At 36.2% G+C, this 25,036-nt stretch overlaps 1 protein-coding gene across 1 annotated transcript in view; it reads left to right on the forward strand.

Annotated features, from left to right (window-relative positions):
• Nucleotides 1-25,036, forward strand: part of MALRD1 (MAM and LDL receptor class A domain containing 1) — a 625,529-nt gene that overhangs the window by 206,905 nt on the left and 393,588 nt on the right. Inside the window, exons 23-25 of the mRNA XM_056114588.1 lie at nt 12,043-12,199; nt 15,731-15,841; nt 18,437-18,650. Coding sequence (XP_055970563.1) covers nt 12,043-12,199; nt 15,731-15,841; nt 18,437-18,650 — 482 coding nt within the window. The remainder of the gene's footprint in view (nt 1-12,042; nt 12,200-15,730; nt 15,842-18,436; nt 18,651-25,036) is intronic.

Below are 25,036 nucleotides of genomic sequence, written 5' to 3' on the forward strand. Positions count from 1 at the left end.
CCATCTTTTTATCTTGATAAATGGTCACTTCCTTAATGTGCTAGAGAATAAACTATTTCTCTGTGTATTACACACATACCATTCTCTGTTCACTGAAATTGGTCACCAAGAAAAATGGGAAATTAATGAATTAGTTAAAGGGAAGAGAGATGCTTTGTAGAAAACATAATAAAACATGTTACTCATCTAGTGAAAATAATAGTAACTTTCATTACTCAGGTTGACATCATCTCCTTGATGGCAGTGAAAACTTGGATAAAAGACACTGTGCAGAATATGTTGAGAATATAACACTATAAGTTTCCCCAAGCAATGCGATTATTTTAAGGCTTTGAGTCAATGAGTGTTTTTATCCAAATTAAACCAGGCAAGAACCTTGAATGAAATTTGTGAGTAGTGTAGAATGCATTTTGCTATGATTAAGGTATTATCAAGCATGATGTTGAGAATATATATACATGCTTATGTTCATGGAGGCACTATGTACAATAGCTGAGACCTAATGATCTAACTCGCCAATGACTGATGAGTGGACAAAGAAGACGCAGTATACAACCACAACAAAACACTACTTAGTTACAAGAAAAGATGAAATATAAACTTTTACTCCAACATGAATAGAACTGTAAGATGTCCTGTTAAGTAAATCAGAGGGAAAAGCGAATACTGAATATCTCACTTATATGTGGTGTATATGGAAATAGCAAGGGAGTGAACAATATGCAAAGGAAATGAGAACACCAAAGGGGTTGGGGAATGGACAAGAAGGTTACTCTGGATAATTGTACTTATTCAGTAACTATAGAGACCTCGGGAGTGTGAAGACGATCCTAGGCCTAGGGCAACGGATGCTCATAGGTCACATGAGCATCATGGCTGAGACAAAGCAACTCACATGCGCCATAGACTAGCAGTAATATGACAAGTTTATTAGGAAAGGTAATAGTTAAATGGAGATGGAAGGAATGTGCCTATGTGCAGTAACAGGAGGTGGTGTAGGGTGGCAGAGTGTTTTAATACTAGGAAGAAGCTCCTGGAGTACAGTACATTCTAAGGCACAGGCAAAGTTGAAGTAATGCTGACACTAGAGATGTCTGTTTTCCATATCTCCAGCCATCAGCCACCAAAATCAAGGCCAACTAATCTATGTATATCCAGAGAATGTCAGGTTTCCCTGCTGCAGCCTATTTCCCAGAGAAGCTGAGATCCTGGGTACTCGCCCCCCTCCAAAAAAAAAGGAAGAAAGAAAGGAAAGAAAGAAGGAAGGATGGAAGAAAGGAAGAAAGAAAGAAAGAAAGAAAGAAAGAAAGAAAGAAAGAAAGAAAGAAAGAAAAAGTATATAGTATCATTTCTGCTTAGAGTATTTGTCAAGTAAGATATATCTGTAAGTGGAGGATATAATGGTGGTTAAGATGCAAACATTTTAAACTTGATTTTAGACATACTTTACTTCAGTAATGATTTGTGTCTAGTCTCAATTTCCAGATGTTTAGCATTAATTCCATCAACTGCGTTTGTACTTATCACTTTTTTTTTCTTACTAGATTGTTTCAGGGCTGGAGCAGTAGCACAGTGGGTAGGGTGTTTGCCTTGCACATAGCCAACCTATGTTCAATTCCTCTGCCCCTCCTGGAGAGCCCAGCAAGCTACCGAGAGTATCTTGCCTGCATGGCAAAGCCTCAAAAACTCCACGTGATGTATTCAATATGCCAAACACAGTAACAACAAACCTCAGAATGTTACTGGGCTCGATCAAGCAAATCAATGAACAACGGGAGGACAGTGCTACAGTGCTACTAGATTGTCTCCTTACTTCCACTTGGTCTGCATATATTTTTTTCTTTCAATCCTTTTCTACTCCCAGCACTAAGAAAAGTACTTTAAAGTCTGCATTTTAGTTTGCTTTTATTTTTTTTCACTTTTTATAAGTTTACTTATTGAATCACCATGAGAGCAGTTACAAAGCCAACTTAAGCCAACTTAAGTTGGGTTTAAGTCTCGGTCATACAATGAAATGCCCCTACCTTCACCAGTGTCCATTCTCCACCACCAAAAACCCAGTATATCCCCATCCCACACCCTCCCCCTACCTGTGGGGGCAGATGATCTTCATATTACTCTCTCTCTACTTTGATCACATTCAATATTTTGACACCAGACCCACCATTATTATTTGGGATTTTACCCCAACACTTAGATCTGCAAAAAAGGCAACAGTAGACAATTTGTTTCTATTGCTGGTTAAGAATAACGTATGGTGTCGCATGGCTGCAGTAGTGGCCGTGCGATTTTGAAATTCCGAAATTTTAACACTTATCTCTAAAGTGATTTCTGCCAAAACCTGCTAAGTTTCAAGATTTATTCCTGAGTCTCTAGGATCATGGCTGTTAAGCAGCTTGATTAGGAGCCAGAAAGGCTATTCATCGGTGGCGACTTGGGGTCTTGTTGGGATGGGGAGGAAAGGGCCGGCTCAACCCCCATCCCCTGAGGCCCCGTGTGTCTCGTCACTGTGGGCCCAAACCTGACTGTTCAATGGCCTCTGGTGGATGGCGGCCACCGTGCTGCCAAGGGGGAGCAGGCAGAAGGACAGCACCCTTTCCCCTCTGGGGTAGCCCCGTGACAGTAACCTACTGTGGGGTCCGGACACATTTCTGCCAAAAGCCACTGGGTTTTGAGATTTTTTTTCTCTGTCGCTGGGATCATGGCTGTTAAGCAGCTTGATCAGGAGCCATAGAGACCGTTCATGGGTGGCGACTCGGGGTCTTGTTGGATTGGGGAGGAAAGGGTTGGCTTCATCCCCATCTGGTGAGGCCCCATGTGTCGCTTCACTCTGGGTCCAAACCTGACTGTCCAGTGGCCTCTGGTGGATGGCGGTCACTGGGATGCCAGGGGGAACAGGCAAAGACACGAAACCTGTTCCCATCTGGTTGGCCCAGTGCTGGTAACTGCAGGGACCAGATGCATTTATGCCAAAAGCCATAGGGTTTTGAGATTTGTTTCTGAGTCTCTGGGATGATGTCCATTAAGCAGTTTGATCAGGAACCAGAGAGGCCATGCCTCCAATTATATATCTGAGCCCAAGATGGTTTGTGGGTGTGTCTCCCTCATACCTAACTTTTGGCCATTTACTTTCTTGGTAAACTTTGCCGCAAGTTTTTGGGGTCTGGCCAAAGGCACAGCAGCAATTTTGGGGTATCTGGAAGTCTGAAGGTGCCATCAGGCTGCACTTGCCTCACAGGTACAGATTGACCTGCTGGTGGCACCATACCCTCTGAGTTTGCTTTTAAACTTGTGTTCTTGTTAGCTAATTCATCGTTTACCATAACCCACCAACTTCTGTAAAATTATTATAATGGAACCATTTCTGACTACATCTGCTTGATTTATTTACTTTCCAATTTGATATTGCAATCTTTATTATAAACGTAATTGTAGCTTAGTATTTATAGTTACCAAGGATTACTACACAAGTGAGATTTTATATTTATGTTTATTTAAAATAAATTTACTGAGTTGAACTTAAATTTTTCTGTGTATTTTGGGATACCCCTAAAATTAAAGTTAAGAATGTCTACAGGGGGATCAGCATAAAATATAGAGTATTAGTAAAACAGAAAAGGCCTTATTATCTCTGTTTGCTGTGTAATTAGAAGGCATAGAAACAAGAAAGATAAAAAAGCTATTTTTTTATGTAAAGCTTTTTGTTTAAATTGATTCTTTTGTCTCTCACATAATAAAATATATTTATTTAAAGGATGACATGAAAATAGTGCAGTCATGCAAATATCTAAGATTAAGATCATAAATTATATCTGAGTTTGACTGATATTCAAATTAAACTAAAAGAAGGCACAAAGATCATTTCCACTTAGTAATCCTAGCTGGAACAGACCTTTTCTCCTATGTGCTATTTGCATTGATCTTACAAAGTCTGTCTTTTAAAACTGCACCCAAAATGAAATGCAAAATATCTCATGTCTCAGATATTGACTTTGGCGATAAGGCTAAAAAGTATTTCACATCTCATTGGAAAATAAGTTTCTTTGGGGCCAGAGTGAGAGAATAGCAGGCAAGGCACTTGTCTTTTATATGCAGTTGACCCATGTTTGACTCCTTACATATTATATATTATGCATAGTTCAAATATTTCATATATATGTCTCAAGTGTATGTACTGAAAAATGATTACCACAATGGGGCTCGGTAGCACATCCATCATTAGGGCAGTTTATTGTTTTTCTCAGGTTCCTTATTTTGGCCACATTAGCTGTCCATTATTTCACCCATATACCAAATATTTTCTCTAAATGTGACTTCATTTCATGCCACTGAGTGTTCAATCAACAGTCTCCAAATTATCCTTATAAGCTTAGTTGAAAGTCAGGTTTTCTGGAAAATTTTCCCCTCATCCTTGTCTCCAGTAAAATCCAAATATTTCTTCCCTACCCCCATAATATCATCAATATTAATTTATTTGTCTTAGTGTTTTTATGCTACTATAAACATCTCAAGAGATCTTGTGCTGAGTAGTTTGACTGTTTTAGTCAATTGGCAACGAACACTGTTCTGGCCTCACACTCTGAGTTATAAAAGGACACAATGGATGAAAAGAAGATAAGACAACAGAGTTAAAACATTTAATATTTGGATCTAAATATGAGTCCTTAAGAGATAAAGAGACGATAAAGGAAAACCCATAAGATAATAGTGACAATAATAGAAATGTAGAGATAAATTAATTATATTCTTTAAGGTATTATGGATAGAATGTTGATGCTTTTATTGATTTTCTTCTTGTACATTATTTCCTTAATGCATATGCACAGATATTTTACTACTATTAACTTTGGATATGCTTTATTTGAATCATATACATTTTCTTGCAAAAGGAAGAAAGACATGGAAAGATATCTTGAACTATAATTTCTTTGGGGAAATCAGTAAGTTCAAAATGAAATTTTCTCATATTCTCTTTCAAGTGGAAGTAAAAATTTTGTGCCAGGGCTTATTTTGTGATTTCCTTTAAATTAAATTGCTAAGTTTTTCATCAGAGACAATCATACTGTTTTCTAGGATGTTATGAGCTTAGAATAGTGTTCTGGAAAAGCAGCTGGTGAGTTAATTAGAAAATCACTGCCACTGTCACTGTCCTCCCATTGTTCATCGATTTGCTCCAGCGGGCCCAGTAACATTGAGAGACTTGTTACTGTGTTTGGTAAAACACAGCCTAGTGTAAAATGAAGGTACTTGATAAGCTTTACATGAAATGGAAATATTTGTTTCTAAACTCCATAGGTTAGACCCATTCATGGTTGGTGCTGATTTCTATTTTTTAGGGTACTTGTAACACAAGCTACATCTTTTGTATTCTCAGAATTTTAATTGGTTTTTCTATCACAGATCAGTGATATTCTATGTAGGCAATAATGGCAATGCTAATGAACAAAATCTCTGAAATGCTTTAAAGGTCAGAGAATGATAATTCACTATCACCTTTTACAAGTATACAAGGCATTAAAGTACTGATCTTGAGCACTGGTGGCAAAGCACAGGGAGAAATGATCAGCATGAACCTTTTCATGTCCGGAATTATGAGGTTAAGAAATGGAGCCCATTATCTATTTTCAGTGAATATATAAATCTCAATCCAACTTTCTCTGTATACCATAGTAGTTTTAGACACCACAGCTGTGACTTCTTATACTCTATTACTAACTTAATCTCTTGTTCAATATATTGTGCTTCCACCCCTGCACCCCCATAATGGTGCAACTTTAGAAGTATTTAGAATCTCAAGACAATATTACCTTTAAAATCTGAAAAGTTGTGTTGGGATGAGAATAATAAAATACAGTAATTAATTAAAATCTGGACATAGAGCATTTGCTCAATTATTTTTAGACCTTGGAAATATTAAAGGAATACAAAAGTACGTGAACAACATTGACACATTTACATACCTGTGATTACCTTTTCATTTTATTTTTTTAATATGGGAATACTGCTATTTATTCAGCCATTGATTAAGCTGATTGAATTGGAAATGAAATCCACATTACTTTTTATTCAGAATGTTTATTTTATTTTATTATTTTATTATTATTTCCCCCCTTTTTATTGATTCATGGTCAGATACAGTTACAAAGCTTTCATGTTTGAGCTTCAGTCATACAATCATCAAACACCCATCCCTTCACCAGTGCACATTTTCCCCAATATTACCCCCACCCCAAAACTTTCCCTGCCTGTGTGGCAGACAATATCCCCCATACTATCTCTACTTTGGTTACATTCAATATTTCTATACCAGTCCCACCACCACTCAAACCAGCCAAAAAGGCAATATTAGATGATTTGTTTTGTATTGCTTGTTATGGACAGAATATGATGTCCAGGAAATTTTGTGTCATTTTCTTCCAGGAGCTTTAATTTATAGTCTCTGGGTCTTGGCCATTGATGAGATTACATGGCGCTGGGGGCAGTTTGTGACTGCCAAGCTACTGGAAAACTGGGGACTTGAGGGGAGGAGGCCAGTCCTGATCCAAGAATAAATAAAACTACCATATCTCCAAGTAGCTTTTGTCTCTTCATTATATGTATTTCTTGCAGGAGACAGAGAATTACACCTTGACTTGCTTTTGGCTTTCCCTTGACTTTCAAGTTCTGTAAACCTATTCCCAAATAAACTGGCCAATAAATAGGAAAGGAAGTCCAAATATTGTTGTGTATCATTTTTAAAAAATCATGTAACTTATAAAAATGGTGATTCTCATAAGATCCAGAGGGTAAAGATTAGAAGGGGAATTATATATATCATTATATATCATATAATATTTAAAATTAAAAAAAGGTATTTGCTTTTTCCAAATGCACTGTCCGTAGCAATGTCTGTTGCACTATCTTCCCATTGTTCATTTATTTGCTCAAGTGGGCATTTGCTTGTCTCCATTGTGAGACTTCTTGTTACTATTTTTTAGATATTGAATATGTCACGAGGAGCTTGCCAGGCTTTGCCATGCGGGTGGGATACTCTCAGAAGCTTACCAGCCTCCCCAAGAGGGACAGAGGAATCAAAACAGGGTCGGCTGTGTGCAAGGCAAACACCCTACCCACTGTGCTATCTCTCCAGCCCCGAGGTTTTATGATCACCTGAATAGACACTTTTCCAAAGAATACATGCAGGTACATGTTCATCATCACATATTATAAGAGAAATGCAAATCAAGTCAGCAATGAGATACCATCCCATGCCAGTAAGATGTACTTAATATTAAAAAGAAAAAGAAAAAGAGCTGGCAGATATGAGAATAAGGGAACCTTCTTATGCTATTGATGGGCATATAAACTGGCTCAGCTATTATGAAATACTGTGCACGTTTCTTAAAATATTAAAAATAGATTTTTCAGATGACCCAAAAATTCCACCCCAGGTGTCTTTCCAAAGAATATTTTGAAACTAGTTTTAAAAATAAACATTGTTATGTTCATTGCAGTACTATTTACAATAGCCAAAATCTGGAAACCATCCAAGTGCTCAATAACCATTGAGGGCATAAAGAAACTGTGTTAAACACACAAAATGGAATGCTACTTACCTGTTTTGGCTTCCTTTATCTGTGCATCTGATTGTTATAAATAGTGCTGCAATGAACATAGGTATGCATATGTCTTTATGCACTGGGTTATTTGGCTAGGAATCAGATGTCTGTTTCATGTGATAGTTCTAGTTGTAAATTCGTGAAAAGTCAGCATACCGTTTTCTACCAAAGCTGAACCAGATGAAAGTCCCATCAAGAGTGAGAGAGTTGCCTTCTCATCACATCCCCATCAGCCCTTATTATCTATAGACTTTTTGATATCAACCACTGAAGTTGGTGTGGGGTGATATCTCATTGTATTGGGGATCGGCATTCCCCTAGTCAGTGATGATGAACATTTCTTCATATGCCTGTTGACCATCGGTATGTCATATTTGTAAAAGTTTCCATTCTGCTCCTATCTTGTTCCTTTATGAGGTTATTGTTTTGTTGTTGCTGAACTATGTGAGTGATTTGTGTATATTGGATATTATCCTTTTGTCAGATGTATGATGCACATATGTTATTTCCCATTCAATAGAGCATCTGTTGATTTTAGCCATTATACCTTACCAGTGCAGAAACGTTTTAGTTTAGTGTAGTCCTATTGATTTGTGTTTTTGTCTTTACCAATCTAGTAGTCTCATTGAAGGCTCTCAGAGTTGTGCCTATGTTTTCCTCAATATGTTTTATGGACTAAGGTCTTTAATCCACTTCCAATGTAACCTTTGTGTGTAGTATGAGATAGGAGCTCACTTATTTTTTAAATTCCAATTTGATGTTTTTCTGCTCTGCTCTGGAGGGTGGTAGCAAATAGGTAAATGAGTATTTGATGAATGTTTCCCCAGAATTTCATATATCCACTCATAATATTTTGTCCTAAGCCTCAATAAGTCTTAATCTCTTATTTCTTCATTGTTTTCGTAGGCAATACAATGCTTGCTAATTTTCCTGGTGTTTTTTCTTTATGACTTTTCACTTGTTTAACAAAGAGTTTTCCAGTGAATTTCATACAGTATCAAAGCAGGATCTCTGCATGCCCTTATACTGAAATAGTGGGCTGTGACACCTTTGCTATTAAATTCAGTGTTGATAAGAAATATTCAGGTAATTATATACAATTTCAAAAAAATCATAAATTCAGGGACCAAAGAATGCATAGAAATAAGAACATATGCTCTCTTCAAACCTGTACTACCAGTTTGTGACATGTTGTATTAGAGGTTATCTTTCTATAAGTCATCCCACTTTGTTCCCTGGATGAGAAAAGCCAGCCTGAAGGCTGACAGAAATACGGTGGTATTTTATGGGTCAGAGCACTGTTGGCAGTGATCTTTAGTGCTACACTCATTCTGGGAGATGAGTTGGTTTCCTTACAAGTACACGCTTGGCTAAATTCAACCCACATTTAGGCTAGTGTCTGCGTATTCTTCATTTGTCCATTAGGAATCATATATACATCAATTACCCCCAGTTACTACATCTCAAACTGGCTTCTACATGATGTATTGTCACCTTGGGACTATTCGCAGAGTGCAATGTGAGAACAAAAATGGCACTTTTGTCATTTGCATTTCTCAAATTCATTCATTGACTTGTCTCCTTCTTCTTACAGGTGAGATAGTTTCTGGGATAGTTCTTTCCCACCCCCCACCCAAATTATTCTGTATGTTTCAGTGGTTTACTTTAGATTTGTACATGTGACTCGATTTTCTAAAATTGTATTAGAGGTGAGAAATTAGGCATCAGTTTTTTCCTATAGGTTATGGAATAACAATACCAGGCTTCCTGGTTGAAAAACTCTTTTAACTCCAGTGTAGCTTTTATCATAGTGACAGTTATAGCCCTTCATTATTATATTACTCCATTGTTTCCAGGTCTATTATTTTATCCTATCTTTCCTTTTGTTTCTTATCTTGAAGCATAGTATCAGCTTTTCATGGGCAGTTGAGTCAGAATCTATAATTCAGTCACTTCTTGGGTCTTTTAATTTCTACATGTATTCTGTCTGCTCATTTTAAGCTCAGTTGTTTATGCTATTTATCAGTACCTTTTTTTCCGGGGTCTTTCAAAAGTTGTTAGGAGCTCTTAGTGTACCTCCTGAGGATTCCCGGACAACAGACCCATCCATGGTTAACAGTAAGCTCCCTACATCGTGAAATTGATTATTTTTGAATTCTGGTGAATAAAAGTGTATGTTGTTTTTTTTAAATTTCCACATGGATACCAAACTTATTCAATATAATCATAGGAAAAAGTCTCTTCATTGATTTCAAGCGTCAAACTTTTTTTCTAAATCAGTTAGCTAAATGTATGCATGTTCGTTTCAGATTTATTTCATTCATTTCTCTAGCACATTTGTCTTCTTTTTCTAATGCCACTCTATCTTAGTAATACTACCCTTTTCATGAATCTTACAAACCTTTTTTTTTCTTCACAATAAAATGGACTATTCTTAGTTCTTTGGATTTCTACATGAGACTTATAACCAGTTTATTTTTGGGGGGAAAGCTACTGAAATTGTGATAATTTCAGTGAATCCCCAAATCAATTTGTGAAACACCTTGTATGGTTATAAGAGTGAGTCCTTTAATTCATATACCTGTGTATGTGGAAGTCAGATTGGGAAGGTCCCAGGAGTCAATGTAACTCATCTATATCCTATTGTTAATCCTATGGGTAGAGAGTGAAGAAATAATCGGGGGTTTATAGGCCATGTCAAATATTTATACTATATCTCAGATCCATTAGAAAGGAGTTAGTGGGCTCTAAGGAGTGGAATTGAGAAATGTGATATAATCCAATTTTCATTTTGGAAAAAAGATTATTTTTAGTGTTGTATGAAAAAAATGCATTAAATGAATCAAGAATAGGAGAGTAGAAAACTCTAAGGCTTGATATTTTAGGCAATAATTAGGTGGTGGCATTAAAATCAGAGAGGAATAGACAATATCAACTATTTTAGGAGACCTTGATTTTATTGGTGATGTTTAGAGATATTAAGATTATTTTATGAAAAAAATAAGCCTTTAAAAATGTTTTCAGGTCCAGGGAGATGCCTTAAAAGATTGAAGTACATGCTTTCCATGTGGGATCCCCTGATTCAATCCCCAGCAATGCATGGTCCTCTGAGCACTGACAGGAATGATTTCTAAGCACAGAGACAAAAGTAATCCCCAAGCACTTCTGGGTGTATGGGTGTGGCCACACACACACACACACACACACACACACACACACACACACACATATACACACAGAGAGAGAGGTTTTCAAACTAGATAAGTGAGACACATGTGAAATTATACACTTAATGAAAACCATTCTCACTATTATTCGTTCCATACACATACCTGGATGTATAAGTTACATGTATTAATCTTTTTTATCCATATCTTTGAGTCCTAGGTATTAAGAATACAAGGAATAAAGCTATAACTGCCTAGAAATTGGGATTTAATTCAGATCAATTAATATAATACAACTGCTTGTCAAAAATCATCTTCACTTTCATATTTTATGATTTATTAAGGCAATAAATTCTTTTCTTATCCCAAACTAATGATCCAACTCAACCACAATATACAGCTACCATCTATTTATGATATATGATGAACCAAAAGCTAGCAACCATATTATGTTTTATTTATTTTATTTCTACTTCTAATTGAGTTTTCTTTGTACAGGTCCTTTACTTCCTTAGTTAAGCTGATTCCTAGGTACTTGATTTTCTGGGGCACAATTGTGAATGGGATTGTTTTCTTGATGTCACTTTCTTCTCTTTCACTATTTGCGTATAGAAATGCCATGGATTTTTGGGTATTGATTTTATAGCCTGCCACTTTACTATACAAGCCTATTGTTTCTAGGAGTTTCTTGGTAGAGGTTTTAGGGTTCTCTAAGTATAGTATCATATCATCTGCGAATAGTGAGAGCTTAATTTCTTCTTTCCCTTTCTGGATGCCCTTAATATCTTTTTCTTGCCTAATCGCTATTGCAAGTACTTCCAGTACTATATTGAACAGTAGTAGAGAGAGTGGGCATCCTTGTCTCATCCCTGACCTTAGGGGGAAGGGTCTCAGTTTTTCCCCATTGAGGATGATGTCTGCTGTAGGTTTGTGGTAGATGGCTTTAACTATATTTTTAGAAAAAGTAAAAGGTAAAGGCCCTCCCGTTGATCGTCGATTTGCTCGAGCGGGCCCAGTAACGTCTCCATTGGAGACTTTGTTGTTACTGTGTCTGGCAGATTGAATACTCTCGGTAGCTTGCCGGGCTCTCCGAGAGGGGCAGAGGAATCGAACTCGAGTCGGCCATGTTGGCCGCGTGTAAGGCAAACGCCCTACCCGCTGTGCTATCGCTCCAGCAGTAAATAGTAGTAAATAAAAGTAAATAGTCAGTACACATCTTGTTATATTTTAATGTTTGTTTTGCTTTTTATCTGATAAATATATCCTGATTTCCCCAGAAATACTACTGATGGCTGGTACTTGTATGCAGATAGCTCAAATGGAAAATTTGGTGATGTGGCTGACATCCTCACCCCTGTTATTTCAAGCACGGGGCCAGAATGTACGTTGGTGTTCTGGACTCATATGAATGGTGCCACAGTTGGCTCTCTCCAGGTATGACCTAGGCAATTGCATTTTATGAATTTTCTCTATAAGCATTCATACTATATAGTGTAGTATCATAAATTTAATCTGCTAATAGAGGACAATCATTAATATATCATTAGTTCTAAATGTTAGATTAAAGAGATGCTTTAGCTAAATTAAATCTGAAAGGCTAACTATATATATATGTATCTACATGTGTATCTTATATATTATATAGTGCTATAACATATTTGACATTGAGTTTATAATTATTGTTTGTACTCGCAGCTTAAAATTTTTATATAATAGGGTTGTATATACGACATGTTTCATGCAGATTTTAGTGTCAGCAATCTGAAAACAACAAGAACAAATGAATTTACACCCTTTGATGATATTTGAGAGAGCATTTTTGTCTTTCATGTTAGAGTTCCTTCATATTTTAGTTTTCTTCTTAATAATAGTTTTAGCATGTTTTTCCTTTGCAGCCAAAGAGATATTTCAGATTCATCTTATTTTGATCCTGTTCCATTCCTGGAATTAACTTTCTCCATGGGGACCGTTTTTTTTTTTTTCATAGGATGAAGATAAAGAGGCAAAACGGGGAGGTTCTGTAATCTTAATATAGAGCCAGACTTCTCATATTGGACATGACTTTTATAGTCTTTAAAGTTTGTCTATAGTATGTATAGACACATTCACATACAAGAAGCCAACTCCATTTATACGGTTTTATAGTTTATGTGATATGTTCCAGAAAGCTATGTCTAAGAAATAAACTCCCCAACTACAGAACTGTGCAACTTGAGCATATTTAGACTAGAATTGTCCTTATAAATGCAACTATGACTAAAGATCCCCCATTCTCAGTTGCCATTTATTCTATTATGAAGAAATCTATATTTAGCACAATTTTAAAAATGTCAAAGTTGGATCTGATTTTTAAAAATCTTAATAAAAGCAGAAATGTAAAGATTGACTGCTTAATCACTTCTTTCCCAGTAGCTTTGTTATATTTTAATATTAGATATTGCAATCCAATTTTATTATTATATGGGATTTTCCAGACCCTAGTAAATGTTTATTTTCCCAAATATTAGACAAATGGATCTTGCTTCAAAAATACTGTTAATATTTAAAGTTGGAAATGTTGAACTAACATCAATTTTAGAAGAGTTGTATCTTTTCTTATAGGTGAGTCTTATTACTAAGTTAAAAATCATACATATTAATGTATATATATTTATGTGTAGATGTTTAATAATAAAAATTCTTTAACGATTTGCCATATGATCTACATTGACTTTCCAAAATGATTTTTTACAAACATTGGAACATACTGCAGGATTTGCATCATAAAATACGAGAATTTTTAACGAGTCTATTTTGTGGTTGAGATGATCTGATTGATGTTTTTGCTTCTTACATAATCAGATTTCTATGAACAGATGAAAATCATAAAAAAATCTATTGGGAAAGGAAGAGAGAAAAAATGTTTATCTGCTTTTTTTTTTTTTTTACTTTTTGGGTCATACACAGCGATGCTTAGGGGTTATCTTGGCTTTGCACTCAGAAATTGCTCCTGGTGGTGCTTGGGGAACCATATGGGATGCCAGGGATCAAACCCGGATTGGCTGTGTGTAAGGCAAACACCCTACCCGCTGTATTATCTATCTGGCACCTGCCCTGTTCTTTCTAGTTCTCTTCAATGACTCTCTGTTTTTGGAAGGGTTGTTTGTGCTACATTCTGTGGTGCTTGCTCAAAGATTGCTCCTGGAGGTGCTCATCAGCTCACCCCAGGTGGTGCTGGGCATTGAATCTGGATCGGTCACTTGCAAGGCATGCACTTTACCTGCTGTATATCTCTCTGGCCCCAAAGATAAGGTTTCATCTTTTTTAAAAAAATATTATTAATATTGGCAGAGGTGTGGATGGGGTGGAGTTGGGCCACAACCATCTGTACTCAGGGCTTATTACAGGCTTAGTTTCTCTAAAACTGGCTTCCTTTGCCTATTTCTGAAAAAAAGGAGCCATGATAATTTTTTCTGCTAACACAATCTGAATTTTCCTGTTGTATGGGTGAGAATCAGTTTCTTTCAATGCTACCGGAAGGGAGTTTTCATGGCACAGAATGGGTTAAATTAGATGGGATCCCACTGCAGACTGAATGTCCCCAATGAGCAGGAGAGGATATGAGACAATTCTTTTTTCATTTTTTTTTAAGTTGTCATTTTGATGAAACCTTTATTTTATTAAATTTTTTTTTTATTTTTGTCACTGTGGTTTACCATACTGTTAATGGTAACTATATTATTTCATGAATAACACTGTCTCCCACCACATCCTGCCCCAGACTGTCCCCTTCTCTCCACTCTTCTCTGTGTCTCCTACTTATCCTAATCCTCTCCGCCCTTCCCCTGAAATAGTTTCCTACCAAATACCAGTTCTCAGCTTTTGTTGCCTTTGGGTATTTGAAAGTATTTCAGGAAGTGATGCTGTGATTTTCATTCAGATACATGAAAAATATATTTAATATAAATAATTGTCACTGCTGTCAAATGTTAAAACGATTTTGTAGTTAAGAGGTCTTAATTAAATAATACCGAGATACGATTGGACTTGTTTGACAGATATCCCTGCATACCTTTATTACACAAATCTGTGAGGTTCCTTTGGGGCACAGGGAGGGAGGGACAGGAAACAGTGACATCTAATGAAAAGTGGTTCAGCATTCTTTCAAGGTATGCATGTTGATAGTGAACTTTTGAAAAGCCACTGGAAAAAAATTAGGTGTACTTAAAATATTTCAAGGCCAGCAATTCCAATTCTATCTATCCAGAGAATACAAGAACACTAATCTAAAAAGATATATGTGTACTTGTTTACAGTAAGCAAGATCTGCAAACAACCCAATGGTAGATGAGTAGACAAAGAAATTTGCTATATACACAATGGGATATCATTGAGCCATATATATTAGAAAAAAGACAAAATGTTGTCTTTTACTATGACATGAATGGAATTAGAAGGTATCATAGTAGGTGAAATAAGTCAGAAGGAGGGAGATAATGTTGCATGTTCTCACTTACATGTGGTATACAAAGAATTAGTAAGGGAATAGACAGTGAATGTCCTATGTGAACAAATCATTACACTTTAAACATGGAACTGACTTAACTAAGGCCAGAAGTGGGGTGAAGAATTGGGGTGTCCAGTATACAGTTTTGGAGAGATGTTGCTGCTGGGTAGTGTTATGGTATGTAACATTATCTCCTAAATCACACAGACAATTACAGTCTTGCAAACCAGTGTCATCTCAACAAAATGTTTAGAAACGATAACAATTAATAGTCAAGGGTACTAATCAGCTGGTAGAGCACATGTGTAGCACACATAAAGCCTTGAATATGATTCCCAACACTGCATGTCTCCTGAACACTGGGCCATACCCACACTCTGCTGGACGTAGCCACAGGGTCCTGGACACCTCCAGGAGTGACCTTGATAAAATATCAAAGCAGTATATTTTAACGCTTTTTAATTGCTTCACCTCTGCAGGTACTCAGCAAGAAAAATAACATTACTTCTAAATTGTGGGCTCAGAGTGGACAGCAAGGCACCCAGTGGAAAAAAGTAGAAGTATTTTTAGGTTTTCATTCATATGTGCAGGTTCGTATTCCACAAAGTTTGGTGATGATTGAGTTTTACTGATTTTTTAATACTAATTTGTTTTTTCCACTTGAATTCTTTTGGTCCATTATTCCCTTTTTGAGGTATTAATATGACTGCTTACAATTCCACTTAACATTTTCCATAAGGAATTGACAATTCAGACTGTCCTAAATTCTTACTTATATAATCAGACTTCTGGGAACTTTTAATTTTAATGCCCATAGTCTGTGTCTCCACAGTTATCTTCACATAGGAAAAATAGTTCCCTCTGTTTTACAAATATATTTTTAGAAACTTAAGTAAATTACATTCATTTAATTAAAATCTGACAGGTTTTTTAATGTTAAAATCTCATTAAGGGTAATACATTTGCTTAATTAAAAAATATTTGGGGGATGAATAGAATTGTGTAATACTGTATTTGTGTTCATGGAGACGATGTTATTAGGAGCTGAATATCTACCTATATTGCACATTTAAAGGCCAGAACAAGTGGCACATAGGTTTTGATGTATTATCAATAAAGCAAGATATGTGCTTCTCTGCATGTATGTGTGTTTACAGAAAGGGAGATGGTTTCAAGGTAAGAATTTGCTATTGAAGGTTGTTAAGATTGGATAAAGAAAAAGAGGATCCACATTATCATTGTTGTCTTGAGTTTTAATTACATGAGGTTGGTTTTATAGTCTCTGGATCTTGGTCATTGGTGAGATTACACGGCAGTTGGTGGGTGTAACAGTCTAGCTACTGGAAGATGGGGGATCTGGGTGGAGGAGGCACCTTGTTTACACTTGTTTACACCATTTGGTGGGTGTAACATGTCCTTGTTATGGAACTACAAAATACTAGAGCTAATCTTCAACACAGGTGACCACTAGAGGAGCTCTTAATTCAACTATCATGTCAGATTGCTTCCAGAATTTTTCAAAAACATCATCTTGCATTTATGCTACCCCCAAAAAGTATACTTACTAATTTAAAAAGTTAATCTCTTTCAACATTAAAAGTAGAAAGGATCTTGACAAATATTGTATGTTACTTTGATGTATAAGTTATGGACATGGCAAGAAACTGACACTCTGCCTGTAGAATAGTAAGTGAACAAATTAATAATGAAACACTGGGTTATCTGATTTCTTATTTATTTATCCATACAATCATATATTAAATGTTTAGATGTAATCCAGATGAGATGTAATCCTTTGCAATTTGTTTTTGAATGTTTCTTTTGAGCATAATTTTCCCTATAAAGTCCATTTTTTTCTAGTTTTACCATTCCTAAATCTATTTCAAACTCTTAATCTATTTCACACATTTATTTTCCTTTTCTAACACTTCTGCTATGAAGAGCAACAATTTAATTTTATGCAAATTCAGAACATTATTACTATGTAAATTTATATAAACACATTTTATTTTGATTATGTGACAGTCATTATTATATCCACCCATCTTAAAAAGGAAACACTTATATTTCCACATAATAGCTGCATCACATGGTTTAAGAAAATTCTCTACTTTCAAGAAAACATTTAGATTTGGTGAAAATGCATTTAGGAGTTTAATTACAATGAATATTTTGTATAAGAACACTAGATTAATTGGTATTTCTTCTTAACTCATTTTTAGTTGTTTAAAATTTGCTTTAAGATATATGAATGCTTTTTGCATTAGCACACAAATAGATATTCTTCCTGCCGAGAAATTTAATGGAAAAAAATCTCTGAATTAGTTTCACTTAGAAACTTGAAATTCAACAATATGTAAATTTCTTTATTTTTCCATACTGGGTACATTTTTATTCCAAAGAATGGCAATATAACAAACTGAACATGGGATTTTGGAAAAATTTAGTTATTCCTGTTATGGTTTTCATTACTTCTGAGTTCATATAAGGGGACACTTACTGTCACACAGTTAATTAAAGACAAATCAAAAGAATTTCAATTCCAAAGATGTGGCCAATGACAAAATTTTATGGTATTGAAGTTTGAAATATTTTAACTTTTTAAAAAAATTAAATTTGTTTTACTTTTAAATATTTAAAATTTATAAATACTTTAAAAATATTTTAAATGTATTTTACTTTTAAAATTCTTTATTGATTGGAGTTCTGCCATTTACTATACTGTTAATGATGGGTTCCCATGCACATAATTTCAGCACCACATTTATCTCCAGTGTACCTCTGTTCCTCCCTCCAAGAATATCACAACCCTCCTTTCAACCCTTTCCACCAACTCAGTCATTTGGATCAGTTTTCCCATTGTGCTGCCTTTTGGCCATTGTTGCTACCTTGTTGTGCATCTTTAAGTCCCACACATGGGAGAACTCATTCTGGATCTGTCCCTTCTGGCTGACTTCACTCAGCATGATATCCCTTAGTTCCACCTAAAGTAAATGTAGTGGTAAATTGTATAATTTTGTGTTTTGTTGGAGCTTCATAAGATGACCTCCAACCTTCCAGAATTGAGTTTATTCCAGTGATGTTTAAAATCTGATTTACACTCAGTATTTATGTTAAGTGTTGGCCCCAAATTTTGAGTTGATGAAAAACTTAACTGAAATTGCCTTTTTTTTTTAAAAAAATAGATTATCCTCAGGGCTAAACGTGGAATTAGTTACATGGGAGATGTGGCTGTGGATGATATTTACTTTCAAGACTGCTCCCCACTTCTTAGCCCAGCTAGAAAGTGCACTGCTCAAGAATTCACCTGTGCCAACAAACACTGCATCTCGAAGGACAAGCTGTGCGATTTTGTGAATGACTGTGCTGATAATTCAGATGAGACCACTTTTATTTGCAGTAAGTAAAAGTGTGTGTGTGTGTGTGTGTGTGTGTGTGTGTGTGTTTTCACCCAAGCTTTTATTTCTTAGAGCTTGCCACTATGAAGTGTATTTATTGCTGACATACATAGTATAGGTATAGCTCAGGTACAGGGCCAAAGGCAGATATGGTGAATCAAGTTGTTAAATGCACTCTTTTCTCCCTGGAGTCCTTTGGAACCGTAATTCATTTACAAATAGTTGACGGCTTCTCAGTATGGGAAATGGTTGGAGAAAACTAGAAAACAGGTTATTGTCAAAATCAAACAGAAGGGAACCAAATATTTTCCATATGAAACCTCTCTTTTTTTGGTGGGGGAGTGGGAGAAAGACAAGCAGTCTCTACCAAGCCAGTTCATGGAGGGTTAATAAACCTCTTTGCTTTGATAGATTTCAGAGAGTTCTCATTTCTGTGTGTAAATGATAAAATGTGCTAAGTTATTTACAAGTCAAAGACATCAATATCCAGATAATATTTAAGATAGAAAAAAGAAACCACATCACATCTATGAGACAGGTAATGTACTATCAGTAATGCAGTATCAGCAATGTAGTATTGTCGTAGATAAACTCATCACAAAGAGAACAGATAAACATCTCCTTGACTAATTGAGTCCTATAGCTCTTCGGGGTAAGTCTGTAAAACTCTGGAACATAGTACAGTTTCTGCCTCATTTCCTTTCATTGCAAATGAGGTGAATAAAAATCAGCAACATTGACAAATTAATCTACCATTATTTTTATAATTTTTGAGATGAATATTAATTATGGTTGGATTATTTTTTTCTTTGCCTCTTGAAATCAAAGCTGGACTATCAGGAATAGTGTCAGTGTAATGAAAGTTCACCATTATAGAGAACTTTCAACTTTGAAAGCTCTTTGATCTCCTACTCTCCACCTGATTTTTGTGGAAATTCAGAGCAGTAAGTGGACACATGCTATTATAAGTGTTTTCAAAGATGAAATTACCAACAAGTCTGTATAAGATCCCGTTAGAGATCAAAAAGCTGGTACTAACAGAACTGATCTTAGAACCCAAGTTCTTTGGTTGCAATTTACAACTTTACCGAAGTTACCATACCTGCTCTGTGTAACATTAAAAAATCAAAACAGGTTTCAGATGTGGAACTCCTATTTATATCACACAATCATTTGTTCCTTCAAATGTTGGTTATTTTATGTAATATTCATTCTCATACACGGTGCCGTGTAATCCCATCAACGGCCAAGACTCAGAGACTATGAAAACCAGCCCCCGGAAGAAGAACAGTGCAGTCTCCTGCCCCCGCACCTGACTGTCCTCGCCGCTGGGGCCCCTTGGAGGGGAGTGGGTTGAGCATTCCTCTCCGCCCCGACCAGGGCTCCAGCAGCCAAAGACCTCCAGGACCAGCCACCACCATGCTGAGACCACTCTCCGCACACATGAAGGTACTGGCAGAGGGACAAAGTCACGTGGATTCCGGGGCCGAGATCTCCAAGCCTACTTGGATTTGGGCCAAGCATCCTCCACCCAGATCCTCCAAATTCCAGTAGGCGGGGGTCACACCCACCAACTGGCCCCCTGGCGCCGTGTAATCCCATCAACGGCCAAGACTCAGAGACTATAAAAACCAGCCCCCGGAACATCCTATTATGACATATTATTATCTCATTCCTACTTTGGACAAACTGGCAGGCTACCGAATGTAGCCTGCCCACACGGCAGAGTCTGGCAAACTCCTCATGGCATACCCAATATGCCAAATACCAGTAACAATAATGGGTCTCATTCTCCTAAAGAGCCTTGAATATAATCTCAGGGCTAGGATGAAGGAGACTTTACTGGGGCCTGCTTGAGGCAATCGACGATTAACAGGATGATTTGTGATTGTGATTTGTGATTCATTCTCATATATAAACCAAGAAAAACATGTGGCTAATCTAGACTACTGTGTTTATTCGTTTGTCTTTAGTTTATGAATATATATTTTTGTCCTGTTCTATAATTTTTATATTTATGAAATTTCTCTTCTTTTGTTGTTGTTGCCATGATTGGATGTCATACATCCTAGGTTGAATGCTCGATCTCTTGACTATGGTGTTCACATACTTTGGCGGTAATGCTACTTAGGGCCCACATGCTTCTGATTGTGGTGTCTGCGTATGGTTTGGTGTTCTGCTGTGATTCTCAGACTCTCATATGACAGTGCAGTGCTTCAGGGCTTGAGTCTGCCCGTGAGGTGGTGTAGGAGATCCAACTCAAAACCTTACACTTGCAGATCAATAACTTGACCTCTTAGCTTTTCTCAGGACCATTTTTTCTTCAGTATCCAGGGCTTTCAAATTTTCTTCATTGCCACATTTATTTGAATATAAGCAAATCTATAAGGCTATCAGTCGAATAAAGCAAATTATATGCTTTAAATTTTTATTTATATTTTTTAATGTATCATTCCTAACATATAACTTGCTATTGAATTTTTCCCCCTTCCCTGTTAAGTTCTATCATTGCAGTGGTGGGCAGGGCTGTTTGTGTCACAGACACTTGGTTGCATGTCCTCATGTTTAGTTATGCCCCTATGCTTTGTCTTGCACAGGGCATGTGGCACTGGCACATTCTGGGTGCTTGCTGGAGATCACACATTTTTAGTTGTGATGCTCACACTTTTAGTTTATTGCAGTGGGTCAGAGATCACATATTATGTTTTGTCCAAGGGATCCTAAATGGCAGGGGAGCTGGAGTCTGAAGTACTCAGACAAAGGGTGATGCTGGGAATGGAATCTTTAAGTCCCACAAACACAAACAAACAAACAAACACTGTACTCCCGTTGTTCATTGATTTGCTTGAGCGGGCCCAGTAACGTCTCCATTTTGAGACTTGTTGTTACTGTGTTTGGCATATTGAATATGTTATGGGTAGCTTGCCAGGCTTTGCCTTATAGGCGAGATACTCTCGGTAGCTTGCCAGGCTCTCTCTGAGAGGGGCGGAGGAATTGAACTAGGCTTGGCTGGGCTGGCTGCATGCAAGGCAAACGCCCTACTGCTGTGCTATCGCTTCAGCCCCACATTTGAAAGAAATCATTAGGTATCTGTCCCTTTCATTCTAGTTTATTCAGTTCCTTCAGTTCCATCCTCAGTTCCATCTATTTTGCAAATTTCATGATTTTGTTCTTCCTTGGAATTGCATAGTATTCCGTTGTGTATTTATAATTTATACCACAACTTCTGAATTCATTCATCTGTAAGTTGGGCATTTGGGTTGTTTCCTTATCTTGGCTATTATATTAAGAGTAGCAATGCACATGGGGTGTATATATCCTTTTAAATTAATGTCTACGATTCTAAAGACAAATATTTTTAATTTGAAGGAATTTTAGAGGCAGAAGTAATAAAACAACTATAGAGGTAAAATGGTACCAGGAGGTACTTTTGGTTAACAGATTTGAAAGAACTTATTTTCTTAAGCTCATTTGATCAAATTACAAAAAAGTTAGAATAACCTCCCAAATAAGCCACATTTGATACCAATTCTCATTATATGAGTATGATTTCTTTTGTATAGCACTGTTTATTTTCATTACATATTTTTAACTATTAAAGTAGGTTCCCATTTTTATGGTTTTAGTTATTGTATTATAATTAAAGTGACTAAAATTTTCTATATATACTATCACTGTATTACCATCATCCTGTTGTTCATTGATTTACTCAAGCGGGTACCAGTAACATCTCCATTCATCCCAGCCCTGAGATTTAAGCAGCCTCTTCTTACTTGTCTTTCCCAATGCTGCCATATTGGAGGCTCTTTCAGGGTCAGGGTAATGAGACCCATTATTCTTACTGCTTTTGGCATATTGAATACACCAAGAGTAGCTTGCAAGGCTCTGCTCCGTGGGCAGGATACTCTCAGTAGCTTGCCGGGCTCTTCAAGAGGCATATATACTTACATAAGTGGAGTTATTTATCCTGTACATGTTGTAGACTTTGATGCTCTAATTGTTTTCTGTTTTTTGATTTTGGGGTCATATCTGGTGGAGCTGGATCAAACCTCGTCTCCCACATGTAGAGCATGCACTCCCCACCTTTGACCTCTCTCTCCAGCTCTTGAGTTATAATTATACCTAGAAGAATAGGATGAAAAAGTGTTCTAAAAAATCATCATGAGCAATTATTTTATAAGTCTGGTTTATAACCAACCGGAAACTTAAGTGTAAGTCCCACTTGACTGTGCTAGGACTCACATCTAGTTCTGTGCTCAGGCATCACTCCGAGTTGGCTTGTGTGCAAGACAATTGTCTTACCCACTGTACTATTCTCCAGTTCTGAAGAATTTGAGTTTAAAGGTCAGCAAATGGCTTATTTTTTATTGATCTGTTTTTGGTTTGGGAGCACATGTGCTGATTTTAGGACTTACTTATGGCTTTGTGTCTAGGGATGACTTGTGGTAACATATGTGATGCTGAAGATCAAATTGGGGTCGACTGCATGGAAAGGAAGCATCCTATCCCCTGGACTAGACTCCTGGTCTGTTTACATTTTATTTTGAGAATTCTAAGTTAAGACAAATATGTATTCCAACTCTAAAAGACCTTGTTAAATATGATTAGGCAAAAAGACACCATTGAGGAATAGTGAGAGAATGGAAAACAGCTCATTTTAAAGAATAAGATCTTTGATGAAGAAAAAAAAATAATGTTTCATAATAAAACTACCTCCTGATTTATTTTTTTGTAGTTTGAGAAACTGAAGGCATAATCATGCAGAAATTTTATTTTTTCTTTGTAGTAAATATGATTGAGATATGTCATAGAGAAGAGATTTGAATACTTGAGAAACCTAAAATTTTATATGAACATATCTTTACCACTGATATAGAAGCTTTGGAGCTGGGTGTTTTCCACAAATATCAATTCACACATTTATTGTTGTTACACAATTAAGAGTGTCTCAGGAATACTCAAAATATTTTAATTCTTGACTATGATTAGTAAAATTGCAGGATATTGTATCAACATAATGAGTAAGTAATTTCAACCTAATGGGCATTTATTCACTGTATTCACCAATTGAAGATGCCAGTTCATTTCAAGACATGCAATTTTTCCCCACAAAATGTATCATTATACATTATGAAAATTTCAATAATTTTAATTGAGTTACAGTATTATAAGATTATGTCTTTGAACTAGGCTGGGAATAGGACAAAAATTAGATCTCTATCAGTTAGAAGAAAGGTTTAATAATTTGTACATTTCCCTATTATAAGTAAATTAGAAAATGTTTCAAAAAATAATCCATAAAAATCCTATAAGATTTATATAAGCAATTGCTTAGAGAAAATATTTGTATTTCAATTTTTGTATTAAGAATTACTGGGACTGGAAATAAAGCACAAATAGCACAGTGGGTGGTGTGCTTGCCTTGCATGTGGCTAGCACAAATTTGATCCCTGGCACCCTATATGGTCCCTCAAGCACTCCCAGGAGTCAGCTCTGAGTACAGTTGGGTGTAACCCTCCCCGAAACAAAAAAGGGATTACTATAAGTAGAAATATAGTTACTAGTAAAAGTTAATGAAATTAAAAAAACAAATGTAAAATAGAGGAGGGAACTTGTGAAGACTGACACAATTTTAAAAATATGGTCAAGATCAGGAGAAATATAGAAATATAGAATAAAATAACATTTATTAAGAAGACATGATCCATGGGACTGGAGCAATAGCACAGTGAGTAGGGCTTTTGCCCTGCACGTGGTTGACCCAAGTTTGATTCCCAGCATCCCATATGGTTCCCCCGACTACTGCGAGGAGTAATTCCTGAGTGCATGAGCCAGGAATAACCCCTGAGCATCACCAGGTGTGACCCAAAAGAGCAAAAAAAAAAAAACAAGACATGAGCTAAAAGTGTTTGGACATCGAATTTATATCATTAAAGGGAAGACAAAAAAATCATATTCCTAGGCTCTGGCATAAAACAGAAATATACCCTCTCAATCTCTTTATAGCCACACATAAATATGTGAAGTACTAAGACGTTTCTAAAATATTCACTTTTATTCAATTATAATCAATCATAATTAGAAACTTCTTTATCCTAGAACTTGCCACCTTTAATTAAAATGCAAGAAAACTCCAGAAAGTACATGATTATAGAGAAATGAGCTCCAGCAGCTACTAAGTTATTATTAAATAAATAGGTAAATCACTAGCCAATAAAGTAATCATTTTTATACTTTTCATAAACTGTAGGCAAGGGAGGTGGAAAGGATTCCTGCTTTATATATTCAGCAAAGATTGTCTCTCATACAAAAGTCTTTGCATCTCTCAGGCACCCTTTAATATAATAAGTTTCCAATAATGCCAAACCAGTATTTTCATATTTGCCT

This window comes from Sorex fumeus, unplaced genomic scaffold (assembly GCF_029834395.1).
Source record: "Sorex fumeus unplaced genomic scaffold, SorFum_2.1 ptg000026l, whole genome shotgun sequence".
Classification (NCBI taxonomy): Eukaryota; Metazoa; Chordata; class Mammalia; order Eulipotyphla; family Soricidae; genus Sorex; species Sorex fumeus.